The 19,724-nt window shown below is 37.3% G+C and overlaps 1 protein-coding gene across 1 annotated transcript in view; it reads left to right on the top strand.

Annotated features, from left to right (window-relative positions):
- LOC111141169 (sperm flagellar 2) overlaps window positions 1-19,724 on the top strand; it is a 178,375-nt gene that overhangs the window by 49,533 nt on the left and 109,118 nt on the right. The window contains exons 8-10 of the mRNA XM_022493539.1: window positions 2,620-2,808; window positions 9,030-9,217; window positions 12,222-12,390. Of these exons, the coding sequence (XP_022349247.1) occupies window positions 2,620-2,808; window positions 9,030-9,217; window positions 12,222-12,390 (546 nt within the window). The remainder of the gene's footprint in view (window positions 1-2,619; window positions 2,809-9,029; window positions 9,218-12,221; window positions 12,391-19,724) is intronic.

Genomic DNA, 19,724 nt, shown 5'->3' with positions numbered 1-19,724 from the left:
ACCTAACCATAGCTTGTATCTTTCTATGAGAAAATGTGTTCCACATCCCTGTGAAATTTTTGGGAAAAAGTCTATTTCTAAAATATGAAATACTTGTACAGTGGAACAAAAAAATAAATCTTTTCCACTCAACTTTTGGGTGCAACTTTTGATGGTTCTTCATACTAAGGCTTTACATCCATAGCATTGACTCAGCATTCAACAGTGATTTCCTTTTCTTTTTACCTTTCTAACTATAATATGTGGTCAGTAATCAAAACAGTTCTGACCAATCCAGTTTGTTCTTTATAAGGGTCAGAATGACTAGAACTCATCTGGACAACTAAATTGCCTTGCCATATAAACAACCAAATTATAGAATATACTCTATATTAATTATAGAATTCACTTGGAATAATAAATCAAACCTATATTATTAAAAAAATATGGTTGTGACTGTGCTTTATATACCCAAAACCACCCCCAAAATGTGGTAGGCAGTTTGGGCTGGGCTCAGCTATGCTGTTCTTTTGCTGGTCTCAGCAGCCTCTCTCATATGTCTTTGGTCAGCTGGTGTGTTGGCTAGAGATTCTTCAGGTCCATCTGGGAAAACTGGTGCCTCACTCTACCTTGTCTCTCATTTTCTTGCAGACCAGAAAATGTGGCAGCAGTGGTGGGGTGGGAATGCAAGAGAATTAAGAAAACCAGATCCCATGTGTGTGGGATTTTTTGGTTGGTTCTTTGTTTTTGTTTTATGCTAATGTCCCATTGGTCAGTTTAATCAAATGGTTACCCCATACCCCATATTTAAGGAGTGGAGCAATAGATTATACTTTATATATATATATATATATTTTTTTTTTTTTTTTCTTTTCAGCATAACAGTATTCATTGTTTTTGCACCACACCCAGGGCTCCATGCAATCCGTGCCCTCTCTAATACCCACCACCTGGTTCCCCCAACCTCCCACCTCCCGCCCCTTCAAAACCCTCAGATTGTTTTTCAGAGTCCATAGTCTCTCATGGTTCACCTCCCCTCCAATTTCCCTCAACTCCCTTCTCCTCTCCATCTCCCCTTGTCCTCCATGCTATTTGTTATGCTCCACAAATAAGTGAAACCATATGATAATTGACTCTCTCTGCTTGACTTATTTCACTCAGCATAATCTCTTCCAGTCCCGTCCATGTCGCTACAAAAGTTGGGTATTCATCCTTTCTGATGGAGGCATAATACTCCATAGTGTATATGGACCACATCTTCCTTATCCATTCATCTGTTGAAGGGCATCTTGGTTCTTTCCACAGTTTGGCTTTTTGATAAGAATAGCTGCAGGATACAATTGCAAGGATATGGATGAAGAAAACTGAAGAATTTGTGGCAATTTTTGCATTCTGCCTTAGCTCCACTACTGGATCTTGAAAGGAAACAAATGGTTAACATTAAAGATTCCAGAAATTTATAATTAGATTACCCATATGTTTCAAAGTTGTTCATGATTTTATTTTGTATTTTATATATGTTACTAAAAATTCATGTTTATTTTCAGTTGAAATTTCATTTAATCTACATTTTTACATAATTCCCGGGTTCAAGTTTTGGAATTTACAATAGAGTGTTATTATTATTTGCATCCAGATTCTGAAAATATATAGGGTATTTCTCCCATAATCTCACAGTGGCAGAGATCATTTGAAACAATGTCATTAATAATGCTAGATTTTCTTCCTAAACAGTTGGATTGTTGAGTGTTAAATGGACAACTCCAGTGTTTAAGTATTCTTTTACATCTTTTGCCTTGAGAATTTTAATTACCTCCTCCTTCCACATGATGTCTCTGTTTAGACAGAATGAGAGCTTGAAGGTGCTTTGGAGATCATCTTCCACCTAAACCCCTCATTTCACCTGTCAAGAAGTAGGCCCTAAAAATCCAAATTACTTGTCCAAAGCAACACAGCCAATTAATGGTATGACTGGGGCTGCAATGGCTTCTATTCCCAATTTAATGCTTTATTCCACTGCTCATGTACTGACTACCCTTCTGCTCTCTTAAAATAGATAAGAGAACCAGGAGAATGCATCTAGTTTCTCTTTCAGATTACATCCAGTCAGATTTTCTGAGACAAGCCATAGGTCATGGTCTCTTAGACTCTCCTCCAGTCTTCCCATTCCATCAAATTGCAGCTTTTCCTCACACAGGTAGTGAGATGTCTACACTGGCAACTAACCATATCTGCCATCTTCAGCCAAAGTCTGCATTTACTTTTACAACCAGTATTTATTTCAGGAATTTCAAATTTCTGAAAACATGCTTGTAAGTTGAGAATCATATTCTTTGTTTATAAAACCTTGAAAACAGTTACCTAATTTATTTTTCATTGGATTTTAAACAAAGTAACAATTCACTTAAAGCAATTGTGACTTGCAAAATCATAGTGTTTCCAGATACCAAAATGGTACAACCTTTGTTGGAAATCTTCATTTTTATAACTTGATTTTTGCCATGTTCAAATTTAAATCATAGGACAGAAGCCAAGGAATACTCTGCCTTGTGCACATTATTTATACATAGCCTTCTTAACCCAGTGGGAAATTTGGACATGGCCTTGACAAATAATTGGCTCCCCCAATGGTGTTTTCAGGAGGCATATCGGGAGGAGCAGCTGATTAATAGACTGATGCGGCAGTCCCAGCAGGAACGCAGGATCGCTGTGCAGCTCATGCATGTTCGACATGAAAAGGAAGTTTTATGGCAAAACAGAATTTTCCGAGAAAAACAGTATGAGGAAAGACGACTTAAAGATTTCCAGGATGCTCTTGATCGAGAAGCGGTAAACGATAACTCCCTTAAAAATCTAAGCTTACTTTTGATCCTTTCTACCAAGTCATGGTAAACAAAACTGCATTTAGTTGCCAGTCACTTAAGAAGAATTAATTTTTATATGATCTCCCTCTTATCTCCCTATTTTTATCTTTGTGTAAGTAAAATCACAGCACGTAGGGCTTCTACATGTCACACTCTCCCTCTTTAGTCTTGCTTCCACCAATATTTGATGTTCACGACCAATCTTTATGTCCACATAAAGTCATTTTGGTTGCCTGGAACTCGTTCTCCAGTAGATTCCTCAAGAAGGGCTCAGGGAACAATATTCCGTGTATGTTGTATTGGATATTGTGTAGTGTATTCTGATAACAGGATAGGCCTTTTATACCTGATGGTCAGTTTTGCTCTATATAAAATCCCTAGTCCACATTTTCTTTCCTTGAATATCTTAAATACACTATTCCATTTTCTTCAAGTCAAAGTGTTATTGCCTATAATATGATAATCTAATTTTCAGTTTCTTGTATGATTATTCCATTTTTGTAGATCTACTTTATTTTCCTTTAAATCTGCTAAGTTTACTAGGATTGTATTGGTCTTGGTTATTCTGGGTGAACATTCTCAGGTGGTGAGAGCACTTTTAAGCTGCCTCTTTTCTATAAGATACTGTTAGTCTTTAATAAATGATTCCTTGCTTTGTGATAAATTAGGATTTTTATCAGGTCCACAGTGCTTTAGTCCTTCCTCCAAACCCTTATCCAGGGTACTCTGGTTGATTGTATTTGAGAATGGTACATATGTAGGTATGCTCTTGGTCACTGTGGTATCAATCCATCTAGGTCCTTTTATAACTCTGAAAATCAAAATATCTAATCTTTTGATTATTTAATACATTAATATTTTCCTTATCTTTATGTGTATATGGGTTCTAGTTATCAAAATAGATCTATTTTATCAATGGATTATGTAGATTTCTTCTTGCCTATTTCCTATTGGAGGTATTTCAAACATATTCAATCTGTTGGTCCAGATTTGATTGAAGAAATAGAAAACTTGCGTGAGTGGCATTTTAAATAGCCTGTCTTCAGCGCCATAAAATAGTCACAAAACTAGGCTGAATGGAAGAGAACACCTCATAAAAAATAGGAAGGGAATGCTTTATGTATCAGATTCATGGTTTACACTATGATAGTCCATGAATAGAAATACAGCTTTTGCCAAAATTATACAATTTTTAGAAATATCATTTAAGAGTAAAGAAAATGGTGCTCTTGCCTTTTGTAGAATAGACATTGCTGAAATGTTAGGGGTAGAGGTAAAGAACTATACTTCCATTACTCCATGAATTTGAACTGCATGATGGCTGATTTCAGGTGTTCTCTTAAAGAACTGAATTATCTGGATAATTGTTTTATCCCTCTATTTTGACAAGAGTGAACTTGAATAGATTGAATGGTATTTGCTTACTTTAGAAATGATGTGTTTAGCTAATCTTTCTAAGTGCCTATTGAAAAATATGTCTGCTTCAAGCCCAGTTAATGAAGTGCATAGTATCAAAGCATTTGTAACAGGACTGGGCTTACTGTGATAACCTGCATTTTTCTTTAACTAAGCCTGAACGGACATCAGAGGATTAGAACACTCAGGCCTGCTAGAGCCTCAGAGAACAGAACCGTGAGGTTCTGTAGCATCTGTGAAAATTATATCCCTTCCTCTCACAATGATTACCTTTCCTTAAAGCTGAGGTATCTGCTTCCCTGACACTCTTCTTTGTGAGGTGGCTTGATTTCATGGGTTCTCTCTGCAAACATTGAATTTATCACCTCCTACATCAACAGTGGCTGGTGTACAAGTAGGAGCCAAAGAAATAAATACTGAATTGAAGTTCCCAAAGGAACACTGTTACCTTCTCTTCCTAGTCTCATGCACTAAATAAACAAAATATATCTAGTTCCCCACAGCAGATCATTCTACTGCTTTCCTTTTGTGGAGAAGAGACTTTTTTTTTTAATTGTTTTTTTACTTGCTACTGTTCTTGTAGTTTTTGTTATTGTTTGTGGTAGGAGAAGGGAGAGAATTCTAGAAGTACTTTTAAACCTCTTAAAATTTAAAAAAATCTGTTAGGTGGGGTGCCTAGGTGGCTTAGTCAGTTAAGCATCCAACTTTTGATTTTGGCTCAGGTCATGATCTTGGGGTCTTGGGGTCAAGTCCTGCATTGGGCTCCAGCCTCAGTGGAGACTCTGTTGGGGATTCTCACCCTCTGCCCCTCCCCCCGCTCTCACTCTTTCTCTCAAATAAATAAATAAATCTTTTTAAAAAACTAAAAAGTAAAAAGTCTGCTAATGATAGAGGCTATTAGTAATATGTCATATTATTAATATTATTAGTCCACTATCACGTGATCCCTTTCTGTTGAGTTCTGCTATGGAAATGCTCTCCTGGTTTTCTTCCTTCTTCATTGGCTGCCTCTTCTTGGCCTTCTTTGTTGGCTCATTCTCCTCTAATACCAAAACATTTAATGCCAGGGCTCCTTAAAGCTTAGTTCTAGGCCTGTTTCTTTGCTCCTCTGTGCTATTTCCTCAGACAACCTCTTAATGCACAACCAGGGTATGTAATTGCTGTGATAGGCGACCCATACATTTATACATTGTCCTCTGCAGTAAAGACCCACGTACTCAACTGCTTTCCTGACATCACTACTCTTATATCTCAGTGACACCTTAAATTCAACATGTTAAAGCCAAATTTATGACCCTTCTTACTAAACTGCTCTTTTTCAAGTTTCTGTATTTCCATAAATGGCAACATTATTTATTCGGTTACACGAGTGTAAAACATCAGTATCCACTCGAATCCTGTTCCACCCTTTCTTCCATATCAAAAACATCACTGTCTTGTCCATTTCACATACTAAATATTTCTTCAATTTGTCCATTTTTCCCCATGTCTACACTACCAACCCAGTCTCTGCTACTATTACTACTATGACTATGACTGCGACTACAACTACTACTACAGTGGTCTCCTTCATCCATTTTGAGTGGCTATGAATTAGCAACTGCAGTTGGGATATAACATTCTTTATATTCTCTAAATCAGCCTAAGCTTGAAGTCCAGCAAACCTCTGCCCATAGAGATGCACAGATGCACGGTGCCCCAGGTCACAGGCCAAGTCACCAGGGAAACACTGCAATCATCAGGCCCAGGCCCAGCCTGCTGTCCTTGAGACCCGAGTTGCCCCAGACCACACACATTGCCTCCAGTGGCACATGTTTTCGCAGAGGGTGTTCCAGCTTTCATGGGTCCCTCACATGTTCCCTTCTGAGGCTCTCCTGCTCCCCAGGAAGTGCCAAGAAGTAGGTGCACATGTCTTCCTCTTTCTCTTTGCTCTCAGAATCTTCCCTCCTTTCCACTCCCTTGGAGTGACCGAGATTGATTTGCCTTTGAGGAGAGTCCTTTAAAGTGAGGAGGAGTTTCCAATAGCTTCTGCTTTTCTGTCTTGCTGAAATTTCCTGAAGCAGGAGGTAAAAAGGACCTGTTAGAAAAGAAGGAAGGGGAAATTAGAGATAACTTATACTAATTTCCTGCCCTACTATCATCTCCTACAAATCATCTTCCATTGTGCAGGCCGAGGAACCTTCTCGACTCTCAGATTTGACCATTGGCCTCATACTCAAAAACCCACCCATGGCTTCTCTTCAATCAGATCCCTGCTCACACCTTGCTCCTGTCTGTCTCCTGGACTCTGGCCATACTGGTCTGCTCTCAGATCCTTGAACAAGTCATTTCTTCTGCTATCCCCTTCTTCCCTCATACCTTTCCCCAGCTACTCCTCATCTTTCAGAACTCTGTGCACAGGCCACTTCTTATCTAGGCCAGGACTCCTGTGAGGGCCCATACTCCTGTGAGGCTCCATACTCCCATCACCCTTCCTGATGACACTGTACAAGTGCACAGTCACTGTGAGGCTTCTTCACTGCCCCTCCCACTGCACATAAGCTCGTGAGGAAAGGGATCATGTTTGCTTCTGCTCACTATTGTTTCCCCAGGGCTGTGGCCAATGTCTAGTACATTTCAAGAAAGGCCAGGGTGGGGAAAGGGGGTGGGGGGCAGTAGTGCAGAAAGAGAGAGAGAGAGAGAGGACTTTGTGTTGTCCATCATCAGTTTTTGTCTGTTTTGGTATTGTATTTAGATTAAATCTCTTTACCTCATCCTTTAAGATAATTGAGCATCTATTCTATATTGTTTCTGATTTCAAATTTCTATTCTACCTATTAGTAGTAATAGTACTTAATTATAATAATTTTAACATTTTTTTAGCATTTATTGTGAGTCCAGCATTGAGTTTTGTTTATCACATGTACATATAATTCTTGCAACAGCCGTCGGAAGTGGACACTACCCTTGTCTACATTTTGCACATAAGGGAAACAAGACTTAGAAAGCTCGCCTTCACACAGACTGTCAGTGGTGTAGGCAGGAGCACAGCTGGCTCTAGCAGACTCCAGAGTCTGGGCCCATAACAACTGAGATTGACTACCTCCTACAGACTTCCTTTTTCCTTTTCCTTCTTTCTTTTTTTAGGGCTTCAATCCAATTTGCTGCAGTGCGACAGGAAATGGTGGTGGGTTTAGTACAGGGAGGTGGGGTTGGGTAAAGGGAGAAAACTAGTAGCTAAAAAGTAGGAAGAAAGGCATGGAGGGAGGAAAGAAGACAGCACCAAGGTGAAAGCTGCTGCCTTCTGGTGAGGATCATTACACTGGTCCCTGTAAGGCTTAGGTCCCTTCCCACCCGAAACATTTCCACATGATTTACAGTCACTCTGAGTCGAGCAACCTCACACCCCATTTCCTGTCACCACACAAGTTCTCATCTGGCTACTCCTGCTCTTTTAGATTCCTCTTCATCAGACCTCTTCACAGGTGATGAACATACCATAGAGCTTCCTACTGAAATGGTGTGCTTTCCCCAGGAAGACGGGGCCTATAGAACAACACAACAATAACAAATTCTGGTGATTCCTGAACTTGCCAAATGGACAGGACTGACCTTGGGGGTCACCCAGCCTGACCACTTTCCCAATAAGAAGAAAACAAACTAAATATAAAACACTAACAAAAACAAATGAACCTTCCATTTGGTTCAGTGGACAAAGGCCATCGTCCATTGTTAGGCATTTAGTCATGTGTGAGTAGTATCACAAGAAATATTTGCCCGATGGGATGGTTTGGTAAGCTTTTCTGTGTTTGCCAAGTCTTCTTAATACCCCATTTCATGCTGAGGACATGGGGGCTGCGGGGGGCTGGGACTAGGAGCTTAGGACTTGACTTCTGTATACAGGCTGGGGCTTGACTGATGGCAGCTCCCCCAAGGCCCAAGTTCACCTCCATTTTACACTCATTGGGTTAAGTTACTGGAGGCAAGTCTGGTTTCTGGAGCATGTTAGCCCAGGATAGAATTTCTCAAGGAGCTGGGATAGCTATTTGAAAAACAACGTTTAGTCATGCTTTGACCTTTGCACTTGACCTTTGCTCTTCGTGTGAAGAAAGCGTTTCTCTAAACATTACTTTCTGCAGAAATAAGTGTTCTATATGAGTGAATTTTACCAATTTATTAAGGCTATAGAAGCAGAATGGGTTTTTTTTGTTGTTGTTGTTGTCTAAATACATTAAACATTTGTGGTGCATGTGTGATATTCTCATGCCAGTAATATCAGAGATTTTCCAAAATATTTTCTAAGGATGAATCAGTATCCTAGAACTTTCTCACTAAAAGTTGGGGGGCGTTGGCCAGGCAGAGCAGATATATCAGGTTAGGGCTCCTAAAATGGTTTGGAAGGGGCCAGCTGTGCTAGAGTCTGACACAGACTTGTCTGTTTCTCTGTGATCCCTGCCTCTATTTGCAACCCATGAACTCAAGTCTTCTTTTTAAACACTTAAGATCCAATTTATCATGAGTCTTCATTGGGCTTTCCACAGTTATACCACTGTTCTCTGTATTCTATTTTGCTGATAAGATACGCTAAAGGTGGAATATTTCCAATATCATCTTTGCCATCATACTCAGTAGTTAATAAGGAGAAAGTGCTCTTCTGTGATTAAGTTTTTCTTGGTGTAAAAAGATGTTTCATTCTATTTAGAGATTTTTTTTTTGCCTATTGAAATAATTTTTTTTTCAGGTGAATCATCGCAAATTACATTGACTTAAAAATGTCTTTGCCTTTCTTAGGCTTTGGCCAGACAAGCCAAGATTGATTTTGAGGAACAAGCCATCAGAGAGAGGGAAATTCATGAACAGATTGCTGTGGAAAGAGCTCAGGCTCGTTACAGAAAGCATTACACAATATGTGCCGTAATTTTGGATCAAATACTTGATTTGTCTACTAAGGTGGCAGACTACCGGATGTTGACAAATAAGTAAGTGTTGTTTGTTATAATCATTACAGTAGAGACATCACAGGAAATGAGAGAGGATAAGACTGTAATGTAGACATTCAGTTGATAAGAGAGACAATAATTTTTCTTAAAAAAATACTAAGAAGTGGGGTCCAGGATGCCTGGATTACTGACTTAACTCATCCCCTAATGAGCCTAATTTCAGGTGTATTTGTATGTCTTTTAATAATTAAATTTTGTGTCTAGATTATAATTAAGATGACTATGATAATTTATTTGAAATACTTGGAACTTCCTAAAAGCTTGGAATTGTTTGAAGATTATTTTATTGGTCATTAAGTCTGTTTATTTTTATTGCAATTTGTTTCTAAAAGAAATTAATATACTTAGAGGGAAATAGTCAACAATACAAAATATATTAATACTATGACAGAATAAGAACAAAGGAAAATCCAAATTAAACTAGAAAGTTAAGAACAAGGGATAAACTGGAACATGGTTATATTGGCAGCAGTAGTTGCTGCAACTGAGCTACAAATTTTATCTGAGCTTCCTGGTAGCCAAAGTAAAAAGGGAAGTACAACCTGTCATGTGTTTTCCATTTTCCATTCCGGTTCTTTACAAAATACATATCTCTTCTTGGCACTCATATAAGTTCACTTATATGGTACCCTCACCTAAGACACACTGAGTAGTGTAGTCAATCTAGTGGAGAATGTCCTCAGCAACATCTTTTAAGCAGATGTATCATCTGTCTTCATAGACTTACTTCTTGTGATATTCTTTGCTGAAAGCTAAAGGGGAATGACATAACAGTAGATCTCAGTGAAAGGGATTCCACAAGGGCAAAGATAAGGTGACCCAGTTAAATGTGTATACATCTCAAATTACTTAGACTAAGATCTTCTAGAGAACCCACTATTGCCCACAGTGGCTGCACCAGTTTATATTCCCACCAACAGTACACAAGGGCTCCCTTTTCTCCACATCCTTACTTTTTACTTCTTGTCTTTTTGATACCAGCCATTCTGACAGGTGTGAGGTGATATTTCATGGTGGTTTGGATCTGTATTTTCCTGATGATTAATGATGTTGAGCATCTTTTCATGTACCTGTTGGACATCTTTATGTCTGCTTTGGTAAAATGTCTATTCAGATCCTCTGCCCATTTTTAAAATTGGATTGTGTGCTTTTTTTGCTATTGAGTTATATAAATTCTTTATGTATTTTGGATATTATTAGTATGTGATTTACAAATATTTGGAAATATTTTCCCCCATTCAATAGATTGCCTTTTCTTTTTATTGATTGTTTCCTTTGCCTTGCAGAATCTTTTAAGTTGGATGTAGTCCTACTTGTTTATTTTTGCTTTTGGTATCAAATCCAAAAAAGTCATTGCTAAGACCAATGTCAAAGAGTTTACTGCCTATGTTTTCTTCTAGGAGTTTTATGGTTTCAGGTTTTACATTCTTTAATTCATTTTGAGTTATTTTTTGTATATTGTGTAATATATGTGTCTTTTAATTGCAATTGAACAAAACAATGACATATTTTATTATTCTACACTACCAACAGTCAAGATAAACTCATGTTACTTCATTGAACAAGATATTATCAGTATTTTTTTTTTCTAAAGCACAGGTAAATTTTTGGTATCAGCCAATTCAGAAGAACTGACTTTTTAGACTGCTTCTTAAAATTATTAATATTCAGATAATAGGATATTAATTAAGTAACTGTAAGATTAAGTTTTGGACAATATATAAGTTATTAATCACTTGCATCACCATAGAAACCAATGCCATTTCAATAATTCTGATGTTATATTATTTCTATGGCTGAACTTATCAGTTTCTAAACTTTTATATCTCTACAAAGTAACCCTTAGCAACTGTAAATATTTTATTAATGGAAACATAAGGTGATTATATTTGAAGTTGTACATTTAATTGAAATACTACTTTTCATATTGTGGCAAAACATACATAATGCAAAATTTACCCTTTTAATCATTTTAGAAACACACTTCAGTGGCATAAGTACATTCACATTATTGTGCAACTGTCACCACCATCTATCTCCAGAACTTTTTTATTACTCCAAACTTAAGTTTGTACTGTACACATTAAGTGCTATACACATTAAATAACTCTCCAGCCCCTGATAAACCTCTGTTCTACTTTTGATCTCTGTGAGTTTGTCTACTCTGGGTATCTAATATAAATGAAGTCATATTTGATTTGTTGTTTTAGTGTCTGGCTTATTTCATTTAACCTAACCTCTTCAAGTTTCATCCATGTGGCATGTATCAGAATGAAATGAATGAAATACTACTTGTTTTGTTGTAATTTCAAGCTCTAGTCTATTTCTAGAGAAATACATCAGAATTATGTCAGACTCTTTCCTTCCTTTGCATTTTGTTCTTCTTGAAACTGTCTTCCTATCAGGCTGTCCTGATTACCTCTTAAGCCTTCATCAGATTTAAATAGAAATAGTTACTGAAAAATAATTTTAAAGGTCATCAAATATACAATGACAATATAAACACCATACATTTGACTTTTCTATTAGAAATTATTGCAAATATGGAAACCAACTGTCATCCTAAAAGGGCTTTGGAAAATACTCAGTCTGTTCGTTTTGCACAGGAAGACAGTGATATTACAACATTTAAAGAATTTCCTAAGATTGCACAGCCATTTAATGTCATGGCTGGGAATTGTTTTAGAAAAACCCAAGTTTTAGGATAGCACTCATTATTTTCAGGCATATGTTCTGTTAGTGCACAGTCAATATGAAAGTTTGAAGAATCAGTGGCTCGAGGTAACATGGATTCATTCAAACCTACTAAGTTTGAGACGTTCTCTAGCCATTAGCAATATACAGTAATAGTAAGTGGAATCCCCAGTCTCAAACAGCAGACAGTAGGGAATGAATTTAATAATGTAAAAGCCAAGGTTTAAGATATATATTGGACTAAACATTGATTCTTCTCTACTTTTCTTTTAAATCTTTTTTGCTATAGTATGATTCCATATAAGTTGATGCATGATTGGAAGGAACTGTTTTTTAATGGAAAGCCCATATATGAGCAAGCTTCTATTAAGCATCTACCAGCTAAGCCCTCTGCAGAACAACTTACAGAACTGGAGAAGAGGGACTTACTCGATAACAATGATTATGAAGAATATAAGGTACTTACAAACGTGGCATAATGAGAGAGAATGCAACATAATGTGTGGTGTTTCTCTAACATTAATTTTGTGATGTTGTGTCATTTCATCCTTATTAATAAAAATCACCATTTTATATTTGCTTTTTCCCTTGATTTAATTTGTATTTATATATTAATTTTTAAATGCCTAGCCTATTCATAATCTGTTATCTGTTACTCCTAGTAATACTCAGAGAGTGGTCTGAAAAAAAATAAAACATAGTACATTGTGAGGGCTGATAGATTATAGAATTTTTAAAATATTTTAACTTATTTATCAGCATTTTCTTTGTATGAGCTGTATACCTTCACTACAAAAACCCTTGCATAAAGGTATTTCTTTAGTAATTTATTTAAATTGTATATAGTTTTTAGGGACATATGAAAGAAGAGAAGTTCTGGATTTAGGAGTACCATGGATTCAAACAAAGCTTTATTCAGATTTGAAAAAGTAATGGGTGTCACTTGCGCTTAAAGAGCTGCTTAAAAGACTTTGGGTCAGGCCCACCAAGGTGAGACCTTGGGAAGCCTGGGAGAGACTTAGTTTCCCAATTTATGAAATGGGTATATTAATATACCTATTTTATTTTGTTGTATAAAACTTATTTAAGATAATATGTGTTAAATATTTAGTCAAGTGCACTGCATGTTGGATACAAATAATATATATAAATTTCTTTCCTCATCACCCTGTTCTCCCCATTGCATTTCATTGCACCTTTAGGAAGAAAGATATAAAATTAAGAGCTCTCAGATGGAAGTTCTAGGTAAATACGCATCAGTGAAATGAAGAATGAGGCCCACTATTATATCACTGAATGAGTTTTAGAAGCGTAATAAGTGCAACATGAAAAAAAAAGAGAGAAGGAAGAATAATTTGACCAAATCATTTGCTGATATTTAGCAAATACACAATAAATGTTTGTTGAAAGGATGCATGAATAAAATGAATGAATGACAATGAATAGGGCAAAGTGTGAAATAGCACTAATTTGTTAATATTTTAAAAAGATAGATTTATAGGGGTGCCTGGGTGGCTCAGTTGGTTAAACATCTGACTTCTGATCTCAGCTCTGGTCTTGATCTTGGAATTGTGGGATCGAGTCCCATGCTGGGCTCCATGCTGGGCATGGAGCCTACTTAAATTAAAAATTAAAAAAGATAATTATTATTATATAATAATATAATAATCTATAATTATCTATAATACAATAATCTATAATAATATCTGTGCTCTTGTGGCTCAAGTAACTTTTCCAGAAGCTTCTACATCTGAATTCACCTATCTGCTGTCATTGCTTAGCCAAGGACACATTTATGATAAAATGATGACGTGAGCTAATGAGAAATTAAATGTACATCATTGTAATTGGATGTATCTATATTTATATTATTAAAAGAATTTTTATTTAAGAATTAGCTAGAACTTTATAGTATATACATGCATATTTATTTAGTATGGTTGTGGAATATAGTAAATCTAGTGTGTTAACCTAAAATATCCCTTTGCATAATAAATGCTCTGATATTAAAATATGTGAAGGTATTTTTTCCTGTTGTAAGTTAAAAGTCATTTTATTTGACAGATTTTGCTAATTTATAGAATATTTATTTCTAAGTTTTTTCTTGAACAGCTCTATCTCCTCTATTCTTATTGCTTTCATAAATCAGGAGACCTGGTAGTCTGCAGCTTAGCAAAGATTTGCCTTTCTAATTTTTTTCTTGTTTGGGAAATCATTACCACAGGAACATGCTTGTCTTACCCACATCCTGAAGCAGCTGGTATGTTTCTTTTGCAGGAAATTATAAACTTTTGTTAGGAGTATGTGAACGTCTAGCAATATACTTTATTTTGTTTATAGTTTTTGCTGTTTTCCTAGAAATGAAAATTACCCTAGGATTTCTGATATATGTTTATATGTTCTGTTCCTTTCGACTACATGATGGAAAATAGATGATGCACAGGTGTTAGGATATTACTATAAACTATCCTCTTATCACTCCCTGTTCTTAGAGCTTTTTTCTCCTCAGAAACTTTTCACATGTTCCTGCAGGTAAAAAATAAATGTTTCAACTTGTAAACTATATCATCTGGCATAAATAATCTTTCTTAGGAGGAAGAGGCAACAATCAGCAGCTTAGCTAAAGGAAACCGTTGTCCATATTTATCATTGCTAAATTTACTCAGGATTTTTAATCCTTCAAGTAAATGCATAATTTAGAAATTAGAGTTTAAACTCTTCTAAGAGTTACATAAACTCTTAGAAAAGTTTACATTCTTAGCATACTTAGCATACTGTATCTATTGATACGCCCAGATCCAGCATCCTGAAAGAATGGATACATCAGGGCTTCAGGCCCACACTTTTAAAGGTCTGTCAGCATAAGCTAGGATGCTTAAAATTTTTGAATATTACAACTAGAAATAGACATAAAAACAAATTTTCATTCATGTACACATCATTTATAGAGATTAAAATTTGAAACTCATTGCTTAACATCATTTCCTAAATCATCACATTCTATAAGCTGGATACACATGAGAGAGGTCTAGTTCAAGAGCAGTATGGCCAGGAACATCATCTATCTGTCCAAGAAGGAAGCCTCATGGAGCAGCGTCATGTTACAGGATAACCATGAACTACTCATCCAAGAGTGGGGAACAGTCCTGAAAACCCAGTGGCCTATGGGCAGCAGGCTAAGCCAGGAGCCCAACTACTTAAGAGCCAAAGCTGTTCCAGCACAGCTCCCACCCAGCAGCCAGTGGTTCTTGACTGTGCAGTGGACTCCTCCTAGTAAATCCCAAACTTTCCCACATGCAAGTCCTTTTTATGACTCTTACTGGCAAATTACCCAGAATCCCACAGTATTTGATTTTTATAGAAACTGCTTATTAGCAGTTACCTACTGAATGAGTGGGAGTTACCAAAATTTGGTCTTCATAAACTAAAATTTGGCCATGCTTTCTTGAAGACACAGATTTTTCTAAGTCTCTGCCACAAAGCACTTGGCAATTTATGGAGATCTGCTGTGCATGCCCATGAACAAGTTGTTACCATTTTGGAAGAAGGATCATCTATGTTGTTGCAAGCTGTTCATGGTTTTTAATTGCTGTGATTTTTGTTTTTAACGAAAACCTGGTGTTTAAATTCATGATCAGTTGAGGTTGCTGTGGTTGTTGGATTACCCTATAGTGTGTGTTGTAATGCACATTTTTTAAATTTCTTTTCCGTGTAACAGAATTCATTGTTTATGCACCACACCCAGTGCTCCATGCAACACGTGCCCTCCATAATACCTACCACCTGGCTCCCCAACCTCCCACCCCCTGCCCCTTCAAAACCCTCAGATTGTTTTTCAGATTCCATAGCCTCTCATGGTTCATCTCCCCTTCTAATTTCCCTCAACTCCCTCTCTCCATCTCCCCATGTCCTCATGTTATTTCTTATGCTCCACAAATAAGTGAAATTATATGATAATTGACTCTCTCTGCTTGACTTATTTCACTCAGCGTAATCTCCTCCTGTTCTGTCCATGTTGATACAAAAGTTGGGTATTTATCCTTTCTGATGGAGGCATAAGACTTCATAGTGTATAAGGACCACATCTTCCTTATCCATTGCGTCCATTGAAGGGCATCTTGGTTCTTTCCACAATTTGGCGACCATGGCCATTGCTGCTATGAACATTGGGATACAGATGGCCATTCTTTTCACTACATCTGTATCTTTGGGGTAAATACCCAGTAGTGCAATTGCAGGGTCATAGGAAATCTCCATTTTTAATTTCTTAAAGAATCTCCACACTGTACTCCAAATTGGCTGCACCAACTTGCATTCCCACCAAAAGTGTAAGAGGGTTCCCCTTTCTCCACATCCTCTCCAACATATGCTCTTTCCTGTCTTGCTAATTTTGGCCATTCTAACTGGTATAAGGTGGTATCTCAATGTGGTTTTAATTTGAATCTCCCTGATGGCTAGTGATGATGAACATTTTTTCATGTGTCTGGTAGCCATTTGTATGTCTTCATTGGAGAAGTGTCTGTTCATGTCTTCTGCCCATTTTTTGACATGATTATCCATTTTGTGTGTGTTGAGTTTGAGAATTTCTTTATAGATCCTGGATATCAGCCTTTTGTCTGTACTGTCATTTGCAAATATCTTCCCCCATTCCGTGGGTTGCCTCTTTGTTTTGTTGACTGTTTCCTTTGCTGTGCAGAAGCTTTTGATCTTGATGAAGTCCCAAAAGTTCATTTTCACTTTTGTTTCCTTTGCCTTTGGAGACATATCTTGAAAGAAGTTGCTGTGGCTGATATAGAAGAGGTTACTGTCTGTGTTCTCCTCTAGGATTCTGATGGATTCCTGTCTCGCGTTGAGGTCTTTTATCCATTTCGAGTTTATCTTTGTGTACGGTGTAAGAGAATGGTCGAGTTTCATTCCTCTACATATAACTGTCCAATTTTCCCAGCACCATTTATTGAAGAGACTGTCTTTATTCCACTGTATATTTTTTCTTGCTTTGTTGAAGATTATTTGACCATAGAGCTGAGGGTCCATATCTGGGCTCTCTACTCTGTTCCACTGGTCTATGTGTCTGTTTTGGTGCCAGTACCATGCTGTCTTGGTGACCACAGCTTTGTAGTAAAGCTTGAAATCAGGCAACATGATGCCGCCAGTTTTGTTTTTCTTTTTCAACATTTCCTTAGCAATTCGGGGTCTCTTCTGGTTCCATACAAATTTTAGGATTATTTGCTCTATCTCTTTGAAAAAAACTGGTGGAATTTTTATTGGAATGGCATTAAAAGTATAGATTGCTCTAGGCAGTATAGACATTTTAACAATGTTAATTCTTCTGATCCAGGAGCATGGAATGGTCTTCCATCTTTTTGTGTCTTCTTCAATTTCTTTCATGAGTGTTCCGTAGTTCCTCAAGTACAGATCCTTTACCTGTTTGGTTAGGTTTATTCCCAGGTATCTTATGGTTCTTGGTGCTGTAGTAAATGGAATCGATTCTCTAATTTCCCTTTCTGTGTTTTCATTGTTAGTGTATAAGAAAGCAACTGATTTCTGTACATTAACTTTGTATCCTGCCACATTACTGAATTGCTGTATGAGTTCTACTAGTTTGGGGGTGGAGTCTTTTGGGTTTTCCATATAAAGTATCATGTCATCTGCAAAGAGAGAGAGTTTGACTTCTTCATTGCCACTTTGGATACCTTTTATTTCTCTTTGTTATCTGATTGCTGTGGCTAGGACTTCTAACACTATGTTGAACAAGAGTGGTGAGAGTGGGCATCCTTGTGTTCCTGATCTCAACGGGAAGGCTGTGAGCTTTTTCCCATTGAGGATGATATTTGCTGTGGGTTTTTCATAGATAGATTTGATGAAGTTCAGGAATGTTCCCTCTATCCCTATACTTTGAAGCATTTTAATCAGGAACGGATGCTGGATTTTGTCAAATGCTTTTTCTTCATCAATTGAGAGAACCATGTGGTTCTTCTCTCTTCTCTTATTGATTTGTTCTATCACATTGATTGATTTGCAAATGTTGAACCATCCTTGCAACCCAGGGTGAATCCCACCTGGTCATGGTGGATAATCTTTTTATTTATTTTTTATTTTTTTTAAATATTTTATTTATTATTTATTTGACAGACAGAGATCACAAGTAGGCAGAGAGGCAGGCAGAGAGAGAGGGGGAAGCAGGCTCCCCGCTGAGCAGAGAGCCCGATGTGGGGCTTGATCCCAGGACCCTGGTATCATGACCCGAGCTGAAGGCAGAGGCCTTAACCCACTGAGCCACCCAGGCGCCCCTGGAGAATCTTTTTAATGTGCTGTTGGATGCACATTTTTAATCAATAGCGCTTTTGTCTTATGATTTTCCACTAACTAGACTTTAAAGATGCATTTGTTTATGTTATGGTTTAACTCGAATACTCCTGTCACTACAGAAGATGTATACATACCCATCCCCAAATTTGTTTATACAATGGCTTATTACCAGGTCTTTCCCCCTCCCCCTCCATGGAGAATAGGAATGTGAAACTAAATGGGCCATGAGATTGTTTCTTTCCTACATAAGTCTCATCTGATTGGTTGACCCTAAGCTCCAGATTCTATCTTGTTCTTACTCTTTAACTCCAGGCTTTATTTTGATCCAGTGGCTTTCTAGACTCAAATTCTGACCGTAGACACTCCAGCTTGGCTCTTGCCTTGTTCCCTGGTGTTCCCTGGTTTCCCAGTGAATGACCCAGTTTTCACAGTGTATTATTAATCAGTTCCCTTATGGACAGAATATTAACTTGAAGCCTGTATCACTCAAGTGACATCACTGGGTAACTGATCCAAGTACACTGATTAATTTTAGTAGATGAGTGTGAATAGATCATTATTTTTACTTATTTAAGAGATATGTGTTGTATTAGCTCAGGCTGCCATAAGAAAATACTGTAGACTGGGTGGCTGAAACAATAGGAAATTTTATTTCTCACAGTTACAGAAAGTCCAAGTTCAGGATAATAGCTGATTCAGTTCCTTGATAAGGACTCTCTTCCTGACTTGCTGATGGCTACCTCACTGTGTCCTTACATGGACAGAGAGAGAGAGAGAGAGAACTCTGGTCTGTCTTCTTCTTAAGAGGATCCTAATCCCATCATGGGGGTCCCATCCTCATAAACCTTTCTAAACCTAAGTACCTCCCCAAAGCTCTGCCTCCAAATACCATCACGGTGGGGTTAAGGCCTCAACATATGAATTTTGGAGGGACAACTTGTTTATTCAGGACACATGTTTACTCGGGACACATAAAATGTCTCAGAGTACATATTTGCCAGTCAAGTATAGGAAACTTATTTTCACATGAAATTGTTTTATTGCATTTTATCCCCTGCTGAGAAAGAAGTCTTAACACTGTCTTTTGACGATGAAGATATGTTTGTATCTTTTGTTTCCAGACATGCAGGAATGTAGCTGCCTTTTAAGTAGGTAGAGTAAGCAGTTGCTTTCATATTCTTAGTTGAGATGTTCTGTTAGACATTCTACTTTTAAACTTCTGCCTGCCATTGTACCTGATACCCCACATTATCACTCTTTTGGATTAAGACTTCAGAGGTATCTGTTAAAATACAAACACTTCCCAAGATAAGTAGTGAGAATCATGATCAACATCCAAATAGTTAGAAAAGAAGTTTGATATTGAAAGGAATGTTCTCACTATCATTCTAGTTTAGTTTATATGTCATACATTTCATAGCTTCAGTGTCTTCTCCCTTTTGTTTAGAGTTTTGCCTCCAACCCCCTAAATTTCTCTCATAAT

Source organism: Enhydra lutris, unplaced genomic scaffold (genome assembly GCF_002288905.1).
Source record: "Enhydra lutris kenyoni isolate GAN:26980312 unplaced genomic scaffold, ASM228890v2 scaffoldscaffold5, whole genome shotgun sequence".
Lineage (NCBI taxonomy): Eukaryota > Metazoa > Chordata > Mammalia > Carnivora > Mustelidae > Enhydra > Enhydra lutris.
Note: the sequence above shows the minus strand (reverse complement) of the source record. Positions and strands in the feature narration are given on the sequence as shown.